General features: G+C 34.1%; 3 protein-coding genes across 5 annotated transcripts; 2 read left to right on the top strand and 1 right to left on the bottom strand.

Moving 5' to 3' along the window:
• Positions 1 to 174: 174 nt before the first annotated feature.
• Positions 175 to 1,317, bottom strand: LOC114724897 (uncharacterized). Of its 3 annotated transcripts, none has more exons than XM_028911354.1 (3): positions 1,263 to 1,317; positions 839 to 1,152; positions 175 to 446 (listed from the first exon to the last, which is right to left on the bottom strand). In XM_028911354.1, the coding sequence occupies exons 2-3, from the start codon at positions 1,139 to 1,141 to the stop codon at positions 273 to 275; spliced, it is 477 nt and encodes a 158-aa protein (XP_028767187.1). In that variant the 5' UTR covers positions 1,142 to 1,152; positions 1,263 to 1,317; the 3' UTR covers positions 175 to 272. The 3 variants fall into 3 exon arrangements, with proteins under 3 accessions (XP_028767187.1, XP_028767186.1, XP_028767185.1); XM_028911353.1 differs by having other exon boundaries at positions 1,227 to 1,302; XM_028911352.1 differs by having other exon boundaries at positions 839 to 1,302.
• A 2,720-nt stretch (positions 1,318 to 4,037) lies between these two features.
• On the top strand, positions 4,038 to 9,664 carry LOC114724884 (two-component response regulator ORR21-like). Its single transcript, XM_028911338.1, is given in 7 exon segments — positions 4,038 to 4,462; positions 5,502 to 5,546; positions 5,549 to 5,653; positions 6,209 to 6,604; positions 7,021 to 7,097; positions 7,802 to 8,995; positions 9,189 to 9,664. Coding segments are annotated over 6 exon segments (2,019 nt in total). The 5' UTR covers positions 4,038 to 4,260; the 3' UTR covers positions 9,189 to 9,664.
• A 1,452-nt stretch (positions 9,665 to 11,116) lies between these two features.
• LOC114724885 (SEC14 cytosolic factor) lies at positions 11,117 to 16,469 on the top strand. Its single transcript, XM_028911339.1, has 6 exons — positions 11,117 to 11,426; positions 11,498 to 11,753; positions 13,877 to 13,913; positions 15,009 to 15,126; positions 15,399 to 15,509; positions 16,143 to 16,469. Exons 1-6 carry the CDS (start codon positions 11,355 to 11,357, stop codon positions 16,293 to 16,295), a joined length of 747 nt encoding a protein of 248 aa, XP_028767172.1. The 5' UTR covers positions 11,117 to 11,354; the 3' UTR covers positions 16,296 to 16,469.
• The last annotated feature ends 4,237 nt before the right edge of the window (positions 16,470 to 20,706 follow it).

Raw genomic sequence — 20,706 nt, 5'->3', positions numbered from 1 at the left:
TGAATTTGAAAAACTATATCATCTTAAGCCATTTAAGATTTTCTTCGAAGATAAAATATATTTCATGGCCTAAGCAGTGAAAACCACATTTGTTCTCACAAACAGTGACAACTCGATAATATTTAAAAATAAAAACAAAAGCACAGGGTTGTAAAATGAATGAAAAAAAAAAAAACAATGCTCATTAAAAAGTTAAAACACTTCTTTGGGGGGGGGGGGAGGTTACTTACAGGTCACAACCTCTTCAATCCATAATTATATAATGTCACCGGTCAACTATATCTGTCCAGGAATGCTTCCCAGGTTATACCTTTCTCCAGATACTCAATATTGTTAGGGTCAAATGGCCCTTTGATTCTGTCAATTGACTCTATCACTGCCCTCGCCGGAAGAACGCTCTTTGTAGGATCAGGCGAGGTTCTATAGCTCAAGCATGAAGAGAATCCCTGAAACGTTCACACTAAACATTAACATTTAACACAACTGAACATATCTGCAAACTAGTAGATTATCACATAAATTCCACAAGATTACCCAAAGTTCTTCCATTAATTCAAAGTCAGATTCACATTATTGTCGAAGTCCAGTGATAGTTTTCCAGAAGTTCATCTTGATTATAAACTATCCTAACCGGGGGGGAAGTTAGAATTATTTACTGATAAGAAATCAAAGAGAACCCGTTTCGATTCATGTCCAAATGGGTTTGGAACCACTTGGCTCGGCATTCAAATTCAATCCCTTGTTCTCGTGTGAATTTAACAAAGAGTTCTGATTCTGATTATGAATAATTTCTATGGTGTAGTAATTAAGTACTCTTTAATTTCAGGAGTAAACTGACCTTGAAGATAAGCACATCCACGTCCTCGCCGTCCACGAGTGCATGAACAAGCAGAGCTTCTCCTCTGGCCGATTGACTATACAGTTCCAACTTAGCAATCTGCTCATTGTGTCCATCTTCGTCTTCAATTACATCGTCATCTTCGTACCTAACTCGCCGCCTCGCTCTACACAAAGCGCTCAAAACCCTTTGTCGTCTCAGATTCGAGGCTTGAACGGTAGAGCAGAAGCTAGAATTACAAGGACAGGTGCGCGTCGAAGAAGATTGCAGCATTGAGATAGGGGGCATTGATGTCTGTACCATTGGCCATAACCCTAAATTTTTCAGCATTAGAAATCAGAACACAGAGGAAAATTGTGAGCAAAATCTCCGCAGATGGAGTAATTTCCCTAGCAGGAAGAAGGACAGTGCGCCGCAGACGAACCTGTGCTTTAGGATAACGTTACGCAATCCAGGTACATAACCCCCCCCCGGTATCTGTGCGCATGTGTAGACCTTATAACTTGTTTGGAACCTTTCACGATGCATGTCGCGTATTCTGTAGATTATAATTAAAAATTATTTTTAAATGCTCCAACGACATTCCAAACAAGTAATATTAAACGCATATGTGTGGTTATTTGGGATGTGATGAAATGATTTTCAGTTTAACTATTCTTAAAAAGATTGGCTCCTTACTTTGATCAAATTTTAATTTTAGTTAATGTATCTATAGTTTTATAAGAATTTGGTCCGAGTTAACGCTGTTTATTGTAGGAATATTATTTTTATTATTAAGTTAGAATATTATTTTTATTCTTCACTATATTTCCTTTATGTGTGTTGTTGTGTACGCATTCTAAAATAATCAAATGAGACGAATTTTTGCTTGAAATAATTCACATGAGTATATTAAATGATAAACATTTTTCTACGAAACAATTTATAAAATCGCTCGATTGAGGATTGCCCATTAAAATATTGACTTACTCTAAATCATAATAATGAGTAAATAAATAGTTGAACTTACAGACATAGAGCCTGTTTGTTCAAGCATTTGAGGAGCTTAAAAGTAACTTACTCAATTATAAGCACGTTTAAGAAATTCTGCCCCTTTGGATAAGCTTATTCTCTATCCTACTTAATGGCTAAAAGCTGGAATCATAAGCCTGATTGAGTTAAGTGCCTCAAAATTACTTATTGTTTTTTTATCGTGCTTATAGGTGGATGGTAAGGTACTGTTAAAATAATAATTACTCTTAGGAAAAAATAAAAAAAAACTTTTCCCACTCTTCACCCCCGTTCTTCACTCACTCTTCTTGGCTCTATTTCTTTGCTCCTTCATCTACTCCTTTCCTCCTCTCGTCCAACCTGTCCTTGCCGTTGCCTAATCATGCCGGCTGTCTCCAACTGCCGATCGCCATCACACCATCAAGAACAAGGCAAGAGTTTACTGGTTTCGTTGCAAGTTAGGTGGCCCATATTTTGAAGGAGACAAGGGGGTGTGTTTGGATTAGCGGTGGGAGGAGTGACTTTTTTTCAACATGACTTTTATAAAAGTCAGATTAGATAAAAGTCGGATAGGATAATATGATTTATGTTTGGATTGGATTTTGTAAAAAAGTCAGTTTGAGAAATTAAAACTTGCTTGGATGATTAATAAAAAAGTTAGTTTATATGCAAAATGAACAAAAAAAGATATGAATTTTATTAAGTAGTACTACCTCCGGTCCTCAATATAAGAATTGGTTTGACATTAAATTTGATTTTAAGTATAAAACAACAACTATTTATTATAAATAAGTAATTTAACTAACTTTTTTAGTCTCTCCAAATTAATTAACTAGCTCTTATATTAAAAATCAGAGGTAGTACATATTTAATATTAAACGTATATAATGTGACAATCGTAAAAAAAAAATATTGAAAATAATTTATTATTAGAAAGAAATTAAAAAATGCTACATTTCCACCGCACTGTTACCTCCTACTAGTAAAAGCATGATTGATTAGCTTCTTCCATAAGTCTATTTGAGATTCAAAAGTCAGATTATACAAACACTATACCAAACACTACATTTTCTGAAAAAGCATCGTTTGCCATTTGAATCACATGTTTTGGTGTCAAAACGTGAATGCAAACACACCCGAAGAAAAGGAAAATGATTTGTTGCCTGTAGGGTTTGATGAGTTATCAAGGTATTGAAAAGTTATAATTAAATATATTAGCCAGAACTATTACTACTGCAAGGCTTATTTTAAGAAAAAAAAATAGATAAACATGAGAGATAAAGTAAATTGAGATCTTATATTTATAATCAAAATAAAAGTTAAACAAGTTCTTATATTAAGGACAGGAAGTAGTAATACTACCTCCAGTCCTTTTCAGTCTTTGATATAAGAGTTAGATGACCAATTTGAGTAGATCAAGGAAGTTAGTTATGTTAGTTATTTGTAACAAATAGATATTGTCTTTGCTCAAATATACTTGTTAATTAAGTGTATTGGTTAAAACTACTATTATTACACAAATTGTGTTGAAAAAAATAGATAAATATGAGAGATAAAGTGGAGTGGGATCTTATATTTAGGATTAAAATAAAAATTAAACAAACTCTTATACTACCTTCAATCCTAATTATAAGAATTTATATAAATAAGGTCTTATAATTAGAACCAGAGATAGTATCAAGGACCGGAGTTAGTAATAATAATAAAATAACAACAATACACCACAAATTTACAAAGACATATATACCTGCTTTAACAGTATTATTGTTTTCACGAAGGCGTATAGCATTCCTAACCGAAGAACAAAAACAGAGAGAGGATAATTTATTAGCTTAAACCTTAAATATTCACAAATTAAAAGACAACTAATGAGCACGAGAAGTGGGGCCCATCCGGGGAGGCAATAGCCAATGTTTGTTAGCGGCTATAGCCGCAGACGACTTTGTGGGCCCGTATCTTCCCTCCAATTATTACCCTCCCTTTTTTTAATCACGCCTTTCTTCAGTAATCCAAAATATTTATTTAAAGTTTAAAACGAGTAACACTGAACCAAAAAAATGGCCAAAAAAACATTGAACCGGGAAAAAAAAACATTATCAATGATTAATGAGTATTAATAAAGACCATGTCAATTTTTTTCGTTTCTTCCCCTTGTTCATTTCTGCGTTATCTTTCTTTCTCACCATTCTCGTTTCCTCCCTTCTTTCTTTCCTTTCCCTTTTCATTTCAATTTTGGAAACTTTTCAACTCTCCCGAGTTTTTCTCCAATTCTGGCAGATCTGATTTTTAAGCCGTTCAATTTCTTTCCTTTTCCTGGGAGATTCTAGGGTTTTAGTTTCCAATTCCTTCGGTTGTCTTTGATTATGGCGAATTTCGGGGGCTATATATAGTGTTGGGCTGTCTGTGGCTTTGCTGCGTCAGATTTTGCTGCAATGGCTGCTTTGCAGAGAGTGACACAGTCAAGCATGACCACTAGTGTAAGCAGCTATGGCAGCTGCAAAGGTGGTGGTGCTGCATCTATTGAGAAGGTGGTTCCTGATAAGTTCCCAGTTGGTCTGAGGGTTCTCGTTGTGGACGATGACATCACTACTCTGAAAATCATCGAACAAATGTCTCTTAAGTGTCATTATCGCGGTTAGTCTTTTTCTTTTTTGGGAAAATTTTCATGCCCATTTTATTCATCCCGATAGATTGTGAATTGGTGTAACATGAATCTTTTAAACGAATTTGGAGCATGGAAAAGTTTGTTTAATACCTGCGGGTTGATTGTAGATATGGCATGATCGACACTTAGGCAGTGGGTTATTTGAATTGCTTGCAAAAATTTTGTTCAAATTTTGAGTGTTAATTTTAACCGTTTAAATTTGGCCATTTTGTTTGTTTCACATTGACCACAGAATAATCCTTTTTGTCCTAAATTTGTGAATTGTTGGCAATGCGAGTAGTTTGAATTGTAAAAGGGGTTTTAAAAAAACAACTTGATTTGTAAAATGAGTTTTTTTTTTTTTTTTGGGGCGGGTTGGTTTGCCAAGATGTAGACTCTGATTTAAATACGCTGATTAGCATTTTTGAGAAAGTAAATTATTTTTTTTCCCTATATTGTTGCATTTTTCGTCTGCCACAATTAGCATGCTGCATGCAGATTTTTTTTTTTTTTTGGACACCATCTAATTAGCTGCTCCTACTTTAAATCCAAGGATCTAAGGTAAAATCGCTGGATGTTTCATAAGGGAACACTGAGGATCTTGTCTATCATTTAACAATTTATGCATACCTGCGTGATGTCCATATAACCTAAAGTCGTTTTTCTTGCTTTAATAGATTTTATGTCCAAAAGATTTTGCGTGTTATTCTTTTCCTTTTAGATTGGACGCTCCTTATAGCTTGTATGTGCTTTCTTGTTCTAATTGCATATCATTGAATGAGTTTTTTTCCCTGGATAATGAATATAAAATATATAGTTTCTCCTGTATCTTAAGGTTTAAGGAGATGAGAAGGAGACTTTTCTTGAGGGTATGATAAGGAATATCTATTTTTTGGGGTGTTATATTCTACTAGTAATAGTCCGGAACTAATTGAGATTATAGGCTATGTCTAGTATGGCACACTAGTAGCTGCTGTAAACTTGGACAATGGTTTCATGTTAATTAACTGATTATTTGTTTACTTGCAGTCACCACGTGTTCTGAGGCTACTGTTGCTTTAAATCTTCTACGAGAAAAAAAGGCTGTTTTGACGTAGTACTGAGTGATGTTTATATGCCTGACATGGATGGTTATAAACTCCTAGAACATGTTGGGCTGGAGATGGATCTTCCTGTTATCAGTAAGTGTTGTTGTTCTTGTCTCTATAATTGCGGAAATGTACTTCAATGACTGAGACATTTGGGATAAATTATTCTCCCCTCCTTGAGAACTGCTCAAATCACTCAGCTTTGTCCTTTTTCCAAAAGTTACACCTTCTTCTCTCGGAATCAAAATATTTACCAACTAATCTCCTGTGTAACCAAAAAAATAGAAGCTATAAACATGTTTATTTTGACCAACATATACTTATATTTGTGACATATATAGAGTCTTGGATGGGTATATGATCGATCCAACATAATATAGTCACTTTAATAATTTAGAACAAATCAATTTATATTTTTCAACACGAAATAGATAACATTAAAATGAAATTTTAAGAAATATAATTTTTAATAACCTATATTTTAAAATAATATTTTGTTTAAGGGTGTTTTAGCAATATTTTGGCTTCAAGGGAGGTTTGTGTATATTTAAATGATAGACGGGGAGGATTTTGTGATCTAGACATCTCTCAGATAGGGGAGAGTAATTCATCCTAATATTTATTTTGCAAATTGTTAATATTCTGCAGTGATGTCTGCTGACGGTAGAACAAGTGCTGTGATGAAGGGTATTAGACATGGGGCTTGTGACTATTTGATTAAGCCTGTTCGTGAGGAGGAATTGCGGAATATATGGCAGCACGTTCTTAGGAAAATGTGGAATGAAAATAAAGAACATGAAAATTCTGGCAGCTTGGAAGACAATGATAGGAATAAACAAGGAACTGATGATACTGAATATGCTTCATCTGTAATTGATGCGGCAGAAGTAGTTAAAGTGCCAAAAAAGAGGATAAGCTCAAAAGAAGATGATGATGGTGAGCTGGAGAATGATGATCCATCTACATCTAAGAAACCCCGTGTGGTCTGGTCAGTAGAACTGCATCAACAATTTGTCAGTGCTGTGAACCAACTTGGGCTTGACAGTATGAATCTTCAACATTCTAGCTTTATGTTAATTCTCTTGCTTTTTGCATATTTATCCAGTGAACTGACTGCATTGGTGTTACTGAAATATCCCTCTGGTTCTATTTATGAGGCAGAGAGAATCGGTCCTATTTATGGGTGTCTTCATTAAATGTTTAGCATGAATGTGCTATTTTGTCCTTTATTTATTATAGTATATATTGTTATGTTTTGAAAAGTGTATATATTAAATAGGGATAAAGTTGGAAAGTTGTTATATTTTAAGGCAGAGCTAATACAGTTTAACGTTTTCCTTGGTTCGTATAAAACATGTTGGAGATGCCCCATAAATAAGAGGAGGGGGGTATGTATAAAGATTATTCTACGAAATAAACTCTTTTCGAACTTACGAGGTTCTTTTTGCCATTTGTATCAGAGGCTGTACCAAAGAGAATTCTTGAACTTATGAATGTCCCTGGTTTGACAAGAGAAAATGTTGCGAGTCATCTGCAGGTTTGATTCAATTTACTTCCATGTGGTTATTTAGTAAATTACTTTTGTTTTGTTCTGGGTTTCTGTGTAACTTTACTTTGTTTTTGGAAAATGGATTTTGTTCCGACTTATTAATACTCTCATGCGAAATCTGTCACATAAAATGACTCATCACACACGAAATTCTTGATAATTTAATTTAATATGCTTTGATATTTTATTATTGGACATCTAGAAGCCTATAGCTCATAAACGAGGATTGATGAATTTAATAGAAAGGAAACTTATCGCTAATATGGCCCTTTGTGTTATGTGAATGACGTTCGATGCTGTCAAGCAACATATTTGAATAATAGTTGTGCCAGAGATAATAATTTAACTAAATTATGTGCTAATGGAAGAAATAGAGGTTGATAAATCGTTTAATTAGGGTGAGTATAATGGTAAACTCAACTTGGGAATGCAAACTATTAATATGGTTTGAATATGTACCTGATGTGAAAGAGAGAGTTGTCAAGTATGAGGAAGAAGTAGAGGCCAAGAGTGACATGAGAAGAAGTGATATTGTAAATTATTTTTGCAGAAAATACTTGGCTAATTACATTTTACTTGGAAAAAGTTACACACAAAAGCTCAGCTGAGTTCAAGAGTTTCTCGAAGTTGTTTCTTGTGGTTTCAGAACTGGAGTTCATGTTGTCATTATGAATTGCAATATTGATTGGCAGAAATTTCGACTTTATTTGAAGAGAATAAGTGGAGTGGCACAACAACAGAATGGGATTCCAAACACAGTCTCTGGGTCTATGGAATCCAGGCTAGGAGGACTTGGAAGGTTAGACATCCAAGCTCTTGCTGCTGCTGGCCAAGTTCCTCCTCAAACACTGGCAGCCCTTCATGCAGAACTCTTAGGTCGTCCGGCCACTAACTTGGTGCCGACTGTAGACCAGACTTCTCTTCTGCAAGCTTCCATACAAGGCCCGAAGCATTCCCCTGCAGAACATTCTGTGGCATATGGTCAGCCTCTAGTAAAATGTCCTTCCAACGTTGCCAAGAATTTTCCTCGATCCATCCTTACTGTGGATGATGCATCTCGAGGTTATGGAACATGGCCGCCATCTGATACAATTGGTTCAATGGCACCCAATAGTAATCATGGAAGGGTGGGTGTTCAAAATAATGACATGCTGGTGGATATACTGCAGCACCAGCAAAGGCAGCAGTTCCAGCAAACACAGCAGCATAAGCTGCAGCAGCAATCGCTGATGCATGATCAAAGTCGTTCCATCAATGTTCAGCCATCTTGCTTGGTGGCTCCCTCTCAGACTTCAGGCACCTTCCAGGTTAACGGTCCTGCTTCTGTCAACCAGAATTCCAGTTTGGCCAGGAATGTCCTTATGGATTATAGTCTCTTTACACCGCAATCGAATCATCCTTCATTAAATATTGCTCAATTTCCTGGCGGGGACACCAAAGCTAAAGGTGTTCTTTGTGGATATGTGGCTCCAAGCTCCATTTCGCACTCAACATCGTCGCATCCAATAAGCGCTAACAACAGCAATATCCAACAGCTTCATAACCCATCTTTGGCATTCGGTACTGTTAGACCTTTGCCAACTCTTTCATCAAACGTGTCTGAGACACAAGTTCCATATGGTGGTACTAAATCTGGTGATGCAATTGATCAAGCACATGTAAGAAATCTTGGATTTGTTGGCCAAGGTAGCAGTATTCCAAGTAGGTTTGCTGCTCATGAAATTGAATCATCCGTCAGTGACTTAAGTCAGGGAAAAATCCCTCTAGATAGCAATGGTAACACAGTGAAGCAGGAGCCAAATATGGATTTTATGGATAATTCAAAAGTGGGCTCCCCAGTCTTACAAAGATATCCATCTGATCCCATGAATGTGTTCGCTGAATAGGTAACTTGCTAGGTTTATTTTTAAAACCTGTTTTTCTAAATTTCTGAGTAATAGTTTCTATACATGGTAGCAATTGAATAGTTAAAATACTAAGGTCCGAGGTCATTGTAAATGAAAAAAGAGGGAGCTATTACTTCCATATTCATTTACGCATTGTTAGTGAATGTCTCAGTCCGAATCTTGTTTTCAACAGGCTGAACTATGGCGAGGAGAAAGCCATTTTCCTCCAAGGTACAGATTATTTCATCATCAGTTGTTTAGTAGAGATTCAGTTGGATCTTGTTTAGTAGAGATTATTTCCTCAAACTAGTTTTGGACTTCTTGCTGCTTGAACCAGACTCGGTTGTATTCTGGAGCTTAATGATGGTTGTATAAAGTATCAGTATTATGCATGTTGGCTTGCTCTCCTTAGAAGCTGCACATGTCTTTAGGAATTTTTATTACCTGTCAACTAGTTTGTAGGGCAAATAAAACTAACAGTTTATGTCCAAATTATCGGCTTATTGCCATCAATGTTAGTTAGGGTTTTTATGCTGTTGGAAATGTTATCCTAGTGGAATCACTAGTTATATGCTGTATGTAATTGTAACCTCACCTAAACTAGTCTCGTCTTCATTACCAGAGTACCAGTCAATATGGCCTGGTATTAAATGCAGCCACGATTGGTTGGACCATTGTTCAACGATTTAATAATTGAATCTGGCTGTGAAGTGGGAACCATTACCCAAGTGCCAAGGGAAAACAAAAAAACAAAAAAAGAAAGAAAGCAAGAAGAAAGAGACGATAGAAAATCCGACTTTTTACGTGACAGTAGGAGTATCTTTTTTAGTTGGGAATGGACATGATATTAGTATTTAATTCTAGACAATGTAACTAGATGTCGCTTTCTTATCCAGAGACAATAGTTTCCTTTTATTTTGAAAATTGCGCGAAATTTTACGGAAATTACGCCCACTGTTACTTATCAATCATGAATAGTCCAAGTTATTTTAGATGGCTTGTAATGCATAAGGAAGTATGTCTAATTTTTATTAGAAATCTTCTTAATATATGCTTTAATTTCTTTTTTCTAACAAATATCATTCTCTTATTAAAAACTTTGACAATAAAGTAATTTTAAAGAAAATCTAAAACATGTGGGTGATAAAACTACGAAGTATAATATTCTCAGGAGAGGAAAAAATGCACGGTAAAATAGCCGAACGGACTGGAACTAGGGATGAAAAACAGTAGAACACTGCTATAACGAGCCTGCTTTGCTCAGAGTTGATATGCGCCTCTCATGTTAACAGTTTTGCCAGGGTTAGGAAGTTCAATTAATACCAATTAGGAGGTTGTTTAGTTAGTTAGAAAATCTCAAAAACATTTTTGAAAAATTTAACTACTTGCAAAAGACTTTATAATAAGAACCATGGATCAATAGGAAATGAACTCAACTAACACGGATCAGTCGATCAAGTAATTTTTTTATTTGTTAGATCCCTTTTTTATAAAATATTAATTATTTATTTTTTCAAAAATTTGTATTATAAAATTGAAATATAAATTTTTTTTGGAAAATATGTCTTCTAATATAGTAATAATAATATGTTGGCAAAAAGAAAAAGCAAAAAGGGCGGAAACTCTGATCATATTGATAAAACAAAGAGAGAATATTTTTTAGTCTATTTATAAACAGAAAAAGAAAACATTTTTTAATCCTATTTATAAGGTATTGAAGAAATTTTTTATATAGATATTTAATTTTACCCTTTATTTATTATTATGTTGACTTTGTTTATATGAAATATAATATATATTAAATAGGATAAACATGAAAAGTTGTTAAATTTTAAATAAAAATTTTCAAAATTTTAAAATTTTTTTATCTATATAAAATATGTTAAAAATTTCTTATAAATAAGATTAAAGAAGTAACGTGTTTCACGACGCTTAGCTCTGGTTACCAGCTTACCATTGACTGACAATCCTCGATTGCCCATGATGAATTCATTAATTCAAGTCGATAAAAAAACTAAAAATATCTTAAACTTGATATTTATTCTTTAACGTCTTCTTTCTTTTCCCTACACTGATTTCTCTATCTTGATCGATTCCCCGCCTTTCGTCGTCTTCTTATTGCCCGCCAAGCTTCCGTTTTGTCAAAGGCAAATTAAATCCTCCTACTCCGTAGGCCTTGGCCACACACGCTCTCTCTCTCTCTTCCTCTCAAGTTTGAATGCATCAACTTGTCCTTCTGAAAATTGGGTCAAAACTTGCAAGTGTCTTCTTCTTGCTTTTTTTTCTGGGTTCTGCTCTCCTAGCTTGAGGACGACCCCATCAGTTTTAATTAGCCTTGTAAGCTTTGCTCGAGCACCAAATGGAAGAAGGGCAAGAATTTGCACTGACCCAGATGAGGAAATCAGTTGAGAAGCTTGGTTCTTCTGCTGAGGTCGCGCAAAACTCAATTTTGTTTTTGTTTGTCGTTGTTGTTGTTGTTGTTCATGGGTTTTAAATTTGCAGATGTATGGGGATCCTACACTTGTGAGGTTCTTGATTGCTCGATCAATGGACCCGGACAAAGCAGCTAAGATGTTTGTTCAGTGCCAGAAGTGGAGGGCTAAGATGGTGCCCAGTGGTTTCATTTCAGAATCTGAAGTTCCAGATGAACTGGAAGGGAGAAAAGTCTTCTTGCAGGGTTTGTGCAAGGATAAATACCCCTTGTTGATCATCCAAGGAAGGAAGCATTTTCCTCCCAAGGATCAGAATCAATTCAAGAGTTAACTTCCTGCCTTAAGTTTTTTTACACATAATATTCTACTCGTGGTTAAATTGCTAAATAAGTTACTTTACTCTTGCAGTTTTTAGAAATTTGATTCTAATCTAGTCAGTTTAAGATGCTTTTACCTTTTTGGGTTATTTTATCTTCTCAGTGGTCCCTCGGATGAACATGTCTTAATTAAAGCTTCTAACAAATTTGTCAGTGACTCAATGGATTCATTCCGTCTACTTTCCTTTACTTTCTCCTTTGTTCCTTCTTCTTGAGTCGTTCTGTCACCCGTATGATCGCCTATTATTATGTGATTGGTTGGTTCCGCTCGAATTACCTTATGGTGTTCATAAAATTGCATGCATAGATAGCCGAGAGATACAATATTTTATGTGGCTGGTTGGTTACTAATTCTAGAGGTATGCTTATTACCAATAGCGTTATTGCTGGTATTTGCGATGAGAAGTTGGGCCACCATCTGATCTCCACTGGTGGCATTAAATATTGTGGTTGAAAATAGGTGTGCTATTATTCAGAAGATTGGGGGGCCCGAAGGATGTGTCACTTAATAAATGAGCCTAACCATCTGTCGTATAGTATTTGTCTTTTTTTGTTCAATTTTTGTAGTTCAAGACACAGTTCTTTCTTTTATTTTGCTCTTAATATTTGGCTATTGTTAATTGTAAGATGAAAAAAACGAACATGTCAGTAATGGTGAGTTTATTGGGCTGCATGGATCTAAGGGTCTAAGCCACTCTATTTGCCGCATCCTAATTTTATATTTCCTCAGAAACTCTTGGGTATCTATTTGGAAAACTGTCATTTGTTGCCTTATTCTTTCCTCTTATCACCTTTAAGTCATTTCAACAGTGGAAGTTAAAGAACTGCTTATTCTTTATTCCTTGTCCATTAAAAAATCACTTCTAAATCCTTCATATGTTGATTTTAATCTTATCATAATCTATTCATTTGCTCTGCCTGCTATTAATAACACTCCTCTCCCAGCAAGAAAACGGATGCGCTGAGGCGCAACATGCGGAGTCGCTCGAGCGTCAGCTCGAGGGCTTGAGACGTGTTTGCACCCTTAAGTTTGTCCTTGATACGAACATTTGCGTTTTATCTATTGTCATTCAGCTGTTCTAAATGTATATGAGATCATGAAACTGGTCTGGTTTGTGACAATTTTTTCTGCCTGAATAACTAGCGGTATCGGTTTACCTGAAAATTAGTTATCATATTCTTTAAAGTTTATGTTGAATATATAGAGTTTGAAGTTATTTAAGACAATGAGAACTATAATATGCGAGAACATGGCCTGTTGTGAATGTTACTATCTTTAATGTCGGGTAGAGGAACTTGTGTACATATAGAATTTCCTGGGCTATGACATCTTAAAATCAAGGTTCTACATAGGAACTTACAAGAAAGGGTTCAAAGACCATAGTTTATGTTTACATAATGTTGACAGTTAGAACAGTCTGAAAGTTTAGGATCTTGACAGCTTAAATAATCTCATTTCAAGGTTGAATTAGTAGGCTGTTGATGAACTATCAGTTTTTCAGGAAAAGACTTGTTGTTTGGGTTGTAACTAAGTAGAGAAAGGGAACTGATAAGTTTTCAGCTCAAGCATGAGAAAGCAGGTTCATTTTTGAATGTCACAGCATGATCAGTTATCAAGGTGAAAAAATTAGTTTAAGTTCTCAGATGCTACAGATACGTACCATATTACAAGTTTTCTTTCACTTCATTTTAAATTCTCTTCTCTGGTTGTTGTTTGATTTAATGTTTCTTAGTCCACTAGGTTGTAATTATGATATAGGGAAACTTATCCAATGAAATTTACAGGCAGAATTGCCATCCGGGATTCTTTTCTTAAAAGTTTCCAATTAATTAAGTCAATATATGGTTGCCACATTACTGGAGTTGATGATCACAACTTGGAAATTATATCATCAGGGGTTCTGATTCTCATTTCTTCCTACTTTCTTTCACTTCTCATTTTCAAATTCTTGTCTGGTAAACATTAGAAAGAGGATATTACCTCAACGAGATAAATGACTAAAAATATTTGAATTTAGACCTTTATTCAGGATAGCTTATGGCTGATGCTTTTCTCTTGTCTTTTGGTGCAGAATTTGTTGTTCATTTACTAGACAAGACAATTGCAAGGTACTCTTTATTTTTACTGCTACAGGGTTCACTTACCAATTTTTAGAAATAATTTATTTTGGATGGTAGCATGACCATACTTACTGTTATAATAAATATGATGAACATCTTCATCGTTACTTTTGGTAGCATTTCAGATAACAAAATCAGTTTAGAAAATAATTGTAACTGAACTACTGAAGCTGCTAAATAACCATGATTATGATATTTATGGAGACTGTGTCCATACTCCATACTGTGATGGAGGCAACAGAAAACAGGGACCTGAAAGCTACAGTTGTTTCAGACTAGGAGATTTTTCTTAATTACATATGAGTTCACATCCAATAAGGTGACAAAATCAGAGAATCATCGTTGGATTACTATGGTTAACAAACAAGTGAGAGCCATGGACCACTCTTGAAGCCCATACCGCACCTTTTCTTTGCATTTTTTTGAAAGTTTGCGACATATTTTAAGTTGTTTCTTGAAGCATTGTAAATTTAACACATCAATAGGAGAAACTGCTTGGTAGTTGATTTTTCATTTGAAGTTGTCTAGTTTATATGTGCTTGTTTTGTCATTATAAAAGCTTGCCATTCTTTAGAAAGTAAGCGATCTGAAATAGGGAAGGGGACAGAGAGAAGAGAAAGAAAGGAGGGAGAAACAGAAGAAAACGGAGGAACACAGAAAACTCAAAGATTCACTTTCTTATTTGAATCACCGAAAAGTTCAAACAATTCAGAAGACCTTTGGGCTATTTATAGACTCCTAGGCACAATTATTCAAAATAATAATCTAATCTAAATCTAACAAATCCTAAAAGATTAGATAAAACTGTAAAAGTTCAGGTAATTTATTTAAGAATAATCTAAATCCTAATTTAAGTCAAATCTAAAAGAAGATGTTAATAAACACGAAATCCTAATTATCTCAGAGAAAAATCCATAGTATCTCAAAACCTATATTCCATCAATAACTCAGCACATTCGTTTTTTTTTTTTTTTTGGGAGGAAAAAAACCCTCATAGCTTCCATTATCTTGTTATCTGTGCTTTCTGTTTCATTCTCGTAGAAAACTGAGGAATTAATCATTTTAAATTTTTTTGGTGCTTAGTGCCATCAAAGAAAGGGAAAGAGGAAATGAAAAGTTGATTGGGATCCTTGATCTGCAGCATATCACATATAAAAACATTGATGCTCGCGGGTTAATCACAGGATTTCAATTTTTACAGGTGACTTGCCTTGTCTTCTTCCTTGCAATTTTATGTGGTCATAGATAAATGTGTGATGAATGTGATAAATGCCAAGACATGTTGTCATTTGGTTTCCTCCTTTTCAACTTTAAACCTTTTCATCTGGAAATAATCTGATTTATAAACTGGTCATTGATTGAAGTATTCTAAAGTCAGAATTTCCATGTTGCAATCTTGAGTCTCAGGGGTTTGTAATGGGTTAGCTCGTCAGATCTGACTTCATTTGTTGTTACCTTTTGTCAAAATGTCAGGCATACTATCCTGAACGTCTTGCAAAGTGCTATTTAGTCCACATGCCCCAGTTTTTTGTGGCGGTTTGGAGACTAGTTTCTCGGTTTCTAGAGAAGGCTACACTGGAAAAGGTATCTATCCATCTGAAGTCCAGAATTTATCATGGGTGCAGGCAGCTTGTTCTCATTCAAAAGTGATACCAGTATAGAAATTGCCTAGTGACATTTCCCCTCATACACGCCTGCATAGAAATCACATAACTGCAATCAAAGCCGGAAAAAAGAGAGAGAAAAAATAAAACAAAATTGCTGGTGCAGTAATACCTTTGTAGGAGAAAGTGATATTTTGCTTAATTAGTTTCTTTTTACCTTTTTATGGTAAGTTTAATTAGCTTACTTAATTCCAAAGTACTATTATAACAATGTCTTAAGTAAATTTCCATAATGAAAGTGGAGTAGCCTGACTAAATTGGATGACCTCTAGCCTAGTGGCATGAAACCTCCTTATAAGTGGTAGGTTGCAGGCTTTCAGGTTTAATTCCTTCTGTAATCTGACTGTTAGTATCAGCCCTTTAATTTTTTAAAAAATGAATCATCTACATCCATCCATACGTGCGTACTCATACACATATACGTACATACATTTGAAGAGAGAATGACTCAAACAATTTTTGGAGCACATGTATGGCATATTTCATTTGCATTGTTATAGTTGTTAGAAATGATTGAAAACGCTGAGGATGTTTGTATTTGCTGTGAATGCAGATTGTGATAGTAAGCAGTGAGGAGGAGAGGAGAGAGTTTGTAAGAGAGATAGGAGAAGAGATTCTGCCTGAAGAGTATGGTGGACGAGCAAAGCTTGTACCTCTTCAAGATGCTCCTTTGCAAAATGCCCCAGCTAATTGTAATTCATTATAAAAATGCTGCTGCTTAACTTTGGAGACCAGATCACTACTTGGGGCTCGTTAGAATAATCAGCAGACATCATGTATTAGATTTACTTTCCAACTTTTGCTTCATTATGGATGAATCACTTGGATAGCAATATTGCTTTTGGCCATCAAATAGGATTCTCAATTCCATAACGTAAAATGAATGGTTCCTTGAATCCCAATTGCCGAGGGAGGGGGGATTCATTATCGTATTCGTACATGCTGATGCAGCAGATGTGACTCTTTCCCAAAAGCAAGCATGCGAAATGGCCAAAGTTGTGTCAGGGATTAGGATGCCTCTTTTCACACTCTGATGCCCGGCTTTTTTTTTTTTTTTAAGCCAACCACTTATTTATGTTTTTTGACCTTGACTAGCCTCTACTTAAAGTTTTTTTTTTTTTTACTTAAAGTTTATAATTAACAATTATGGTGATTCAATATTTTCTGTCACGTAGTTATCATCATCCAATGGCCTACAAATTAATCCATCAAATTTCCCCCAGGAAAAAAAAAACCATCAAATTGGTTATTTTTATTGGATGCCAAACATGTCAATGGCCGAATTTTTTTTTTTTTGGAGAATTACAATCAAGTCTTATAGAAAAGAAATAATTACCAAAAAGTCTCAGTAACAACCTCAACAACTTATAATGACAAGTTTTATAGTGAGAATGACAACTTCTGAGACTTGTTTTTCTTGCTTGAGGCCTCATTGTAATTCTTTTCTTTTTTTCGGGCCAACTAACAGTTGAACTTTCTTTTTTATTTCTTATTTATTTTGTCTAAATTTATTTGGAACCTTTTAAATGCAGCTTTCTAATAATAATTTATGAAATATAAAGTAAATAATATATAAGAATAATTTTATTTCAACTTACGTGTTTGCTTATAAAAAGCAGCTTGAAACAAGCCTTTAGAAGTGAACTCCAAATGCAACATCTAATTGTAATTGAATTATGATTACCTTGTAGTAATTTCTTATTCAGTAGTTAACGATCATCACATTTATTGTGATTATTATTATTATTAATGTGGACTGATTTTGTATTTATTAGGCTATTTCATTTTTCTTCATAACCCTATATGCACTGATCAACAGGAAAATTAAATGTCAAACACGAGATCCTGAGCTCGAGGGAGGGTATTAATGAAATTAAATGGGGGTGGGTTACTACGATTTACTTGGTCATTTTCATGCAGGATAGTTTTTCTAGTACTATTTTGTTTACGTTCCCAATCACAATTATTGTAGATTCACTTCGGATTTATTAGACTGTCTCATTCATTTGTTCTTTTATAAGCCCTCATGGACGAATTAATAAATAAGGCACGGTTTAGAAAAATCATTGGCTCTTTTCTCTCTCATTTTCATGCTTTTTTAACTTTTAATAATATATATATATATAATATAAGGTGAGGAGATTGCTTTTGATCTTTGCGTGGAACAAGAAAAGAATGAAATGATGGAGGAGGAAGAAAGGAGGAAGAATGAAATGGAATATATGGGCCCCTTCAATACTTCATCGCCAAGTTCCTTTTTTTTTTTTTTTGACCAGAGATAATACTTCTTCATCACCAAGGAGTCTTCCCTCATGGGCTATGGCTTATTCTGCTCTTTATTTTCATCTCTACTCCATGGATGAGATTCTTCTCTAGCTTGCTTCACTCATTAACTTTCCCTAAAGCAAAAAAAGTAATAATAAAAAAATGATTATATTTTTACATGAAAAGTTAAACGTGTTTCCGCTCTTAAAGAAAAAAAAGGAAAAATAGATGAATGAATTGTATGTTATTGGCTATAAATCCTGTTTATATATATAAATATAAATGGGCAAATTGGAATAACAAATGAGCAAATAAATGGCAAAGAGTAAAGACTGTCCCATGTCTATCAATTACACGTGCCATGTCTAATAAATCAGATTTTATTTTTAAATTAATATAAGTGAAGATATATATTTTTTATAGTTAATTCAATACAAGTCGTAAGAAATCAAAACCATAAATAACCTAATATTATCAGTAAAACAAATTAAATTTTTAATTCTGATTTGTATAAGTACCTCGTTAAATTATTAATGATAAAATCATAGCTTTTATAATAAAAAAAATTAGAAGTTAGTCTTGGATATTATATGGGAATATTCTTCGATTGTCCAATTCTTCCATATTTTTGGAATTGAAAAAAAATCACATTCTTGAATGAATGGAAAAATTTTAAAAGGAATAAGCCAGCAAGCAGCTCAAGGGTCTTTCTTACTCTTTTATCTACAATAAACCTTGCTCTTATTACTAAAAAAGAAAAGAAAAAACTTGTTCTTAATGAAATAGAACTTTACATAAATTATACTCATTCGATATTTAATATAAACTTATTTAATTAATTTGATTATATTAAAAAAGATAGATAAGTTAGTTAATTATAAAAATATGATATGTTTTTCCTAAAATATCATAATCATCTTTTTTCATATTCCTCCTCTCTTTTCTAATTGGTTGAGATTAAAGGAGTATTAACAAGAATAATTTAAAAAAAAACTGATAAAAATAAAAAACAAGTTTTATATTTAGAATTAAAATTAATTTAATAACTAAGTACTATGTTAGCGTAAGAGGAATATAGCTTTATCCCAATAAAAATTAAAATAAATAAATAAATAAATAAACTATAAACATTCTCTTTCTTTATTGCCTGGTCGAAATTTCGCTTCACTGATCATAGATTTGCTTTCCAAGGCTGGGACCCATCTGTACGGACCAGTGCATCCCCATTCGCGGAATCCTTAAGAGATTCTCTCTGTGTTTTTTATTTTTTGGCCTGGAAAAAATGTTAATTCCGGATTCGTCTCTCCTAAAATAACGGTTCCCACCTGGGAAAAAAACCAAAGTTACTGCTCTAATTATTTATTTAAGAAACCCAAAAACTCATATTTCGCAACTCTATCTTAAGATTTAATAAAAATTTTAATTTTATTCTTATTCAATATATATATTTTGTAATACATTTTCTTTACTCTTTAAACGGGATTAGAGTAATGAGTTTTTGATTTTATTCTAAACAAATTTAGATCCAACTAATTTTTTTAAAAAAAACATATTCAAACATCAATCATATTATATTAATTGATTTTTGTTTAATATCGATTTGTAAAAATAAATTGAAATAAAATCATTTTTTACAGATATTAATTCAAACAAACTAAATTAATTTTATATTCTTTCTTGGTGGTATAGTGGTATGGTAATATCACCTTACATGCGTCTTCAGCCATCGTCAATACGATTATTGTCGATGTTGGACTGCTTTCGGCGAACCAGGAGCGTGCCTCCGTGATCCCAAATTAAAATAAAATCTAGATACTTTTATTAATTTTTTTTAATAGAAAACTTTTATTAATTTTTCAAAACTAAAAACTAAAAACGCATAGAATCATTTCTTATTTTCTTCACTTTTTTATTTTGCTTTCTTGACTGACTTCTCGTTAACTTTTTTCCCTTTATTTATAGGCAGCTTCCTTCGACGTGCCATGAGAGAGAAGTGGGGAGAAAGGAAGAGTGGAAATCTGTCAATGATGAATACTGAGTAGCAGTCAAGAGGGTGAGTGTTGACTCCAGTTGACGAGTGAAGAACAAGAATTTATATCTCTCTCTCTCTCTCTGTTGTTGGATCCCTTGCCTCGTGATTGCTCTGGTAAGACTCAGTTCTGGATTTTGATTATCTTTTTGCATTTTGATGGATGATGAGTGATCACTAACTCAAACCTCGACTGCTCTCTACTTCGATTCATGCAAATTTGTGGTGCACGGCTGATCACTACTCTTGCAAGAATATTACGTTTCTGCCTGAAATATCACGTTGTTGGGTTCTTTCTCGTTTTCTTTATTCGAGAATTTTGGATATGTCGGATTAGTTGTCTTGTTGGTGTGTCATTAGATGTTCAGAGTGTTTTTCCTTTTCTGCTTTGGTGCTTTGCTGGGTTGCTCTAAAATTTGCTCGTGGTGATTTAACTTAATACAAAAGGAAAAGTTTTTTTTCTTGAAAAAAGAAGTTTCCCTTGAATACAAATTGGACCTCTTCGGTCGACCCGTTTGATCCGCTTGGCTGGAATGGAATGACTTTTCTGTTTAGAAGTTTGTGAACATAAATCTCTTTCTTACTTGTTCTAAGATCGGGTTGCATCTTGTACCTTCTGAGATTTAACCTTTGACCATTGCTATATTCACTCTCTTTTTTTTTCCAATGCTCAGCAGATGACTCCAAGCTTCACCAAGAGCATGTGTTTCATTGGTTACCTTTTAAAACCCATTATTGAGTAAATTGTTCTGTATTTCCTGGTTAATTGATTTTCTTCTTTTAAGCTGACTCGGTCTTTGAATCCTCAATTATGATTCACTTG

Source organism: Neltuma alba, unplaced genomic scaffold (genome assembly GCF_004799145.2).
Source record: "Neltuma alba isolate B1F8T4 unplaced genomic scaffold, ASM479914v2 tig00012201_pilon, whole genome shotgun sequence".
Lineage (NCBI taxonomy): Eukaryota > Viridiplantae > Streptophyta > Magnoliopsida > Fabales > Fabaceae > Neltuma > Neltuma alba.
Note: the sequence above shows the minus strand (reverse complement) of the source record. Positions and strands in the feature narration are given on the sequence as shown.

Bases quoted from the DNA above. Each gene is read 5' to 3' on its own strand.
- LOC114724897 (XM_028911352.1), bottom strand. From the start codon at position 1,168: ATGCTGAAAAATTTAGGGTTATGGCCAATGGTACAGACATCAATGCCC. The intron at 447-838 runs GTCAGTTTACTC...TGAACGTTTCAG, and splicing joins TGGATGTGCTTATCTTCAAG to GGATTCTCTTCATGCTTGAG.
- LOC114724885 (XM_028911339.1), top strand. From the start codon at position 11,355: ATGGAAGAAGGGCAAGAATTTGCACTGACCCAGATGAGGAAATCAGTT. The intron at 11,754-13,876 runs GTTAACTTCCTG...CTTTTGGTGCAG, and splicing joins GGATCAGAATCAATTCAAGA to AATTTGTTGTTCATTTACTA. The intron at 15,510-16,142 runs GTATCTATCCAT...CTGTGAATGCAG, and splicing joins AGAAGGCTACACTGGAAAAG to ATTGTGATAGTAAGCAGTGA.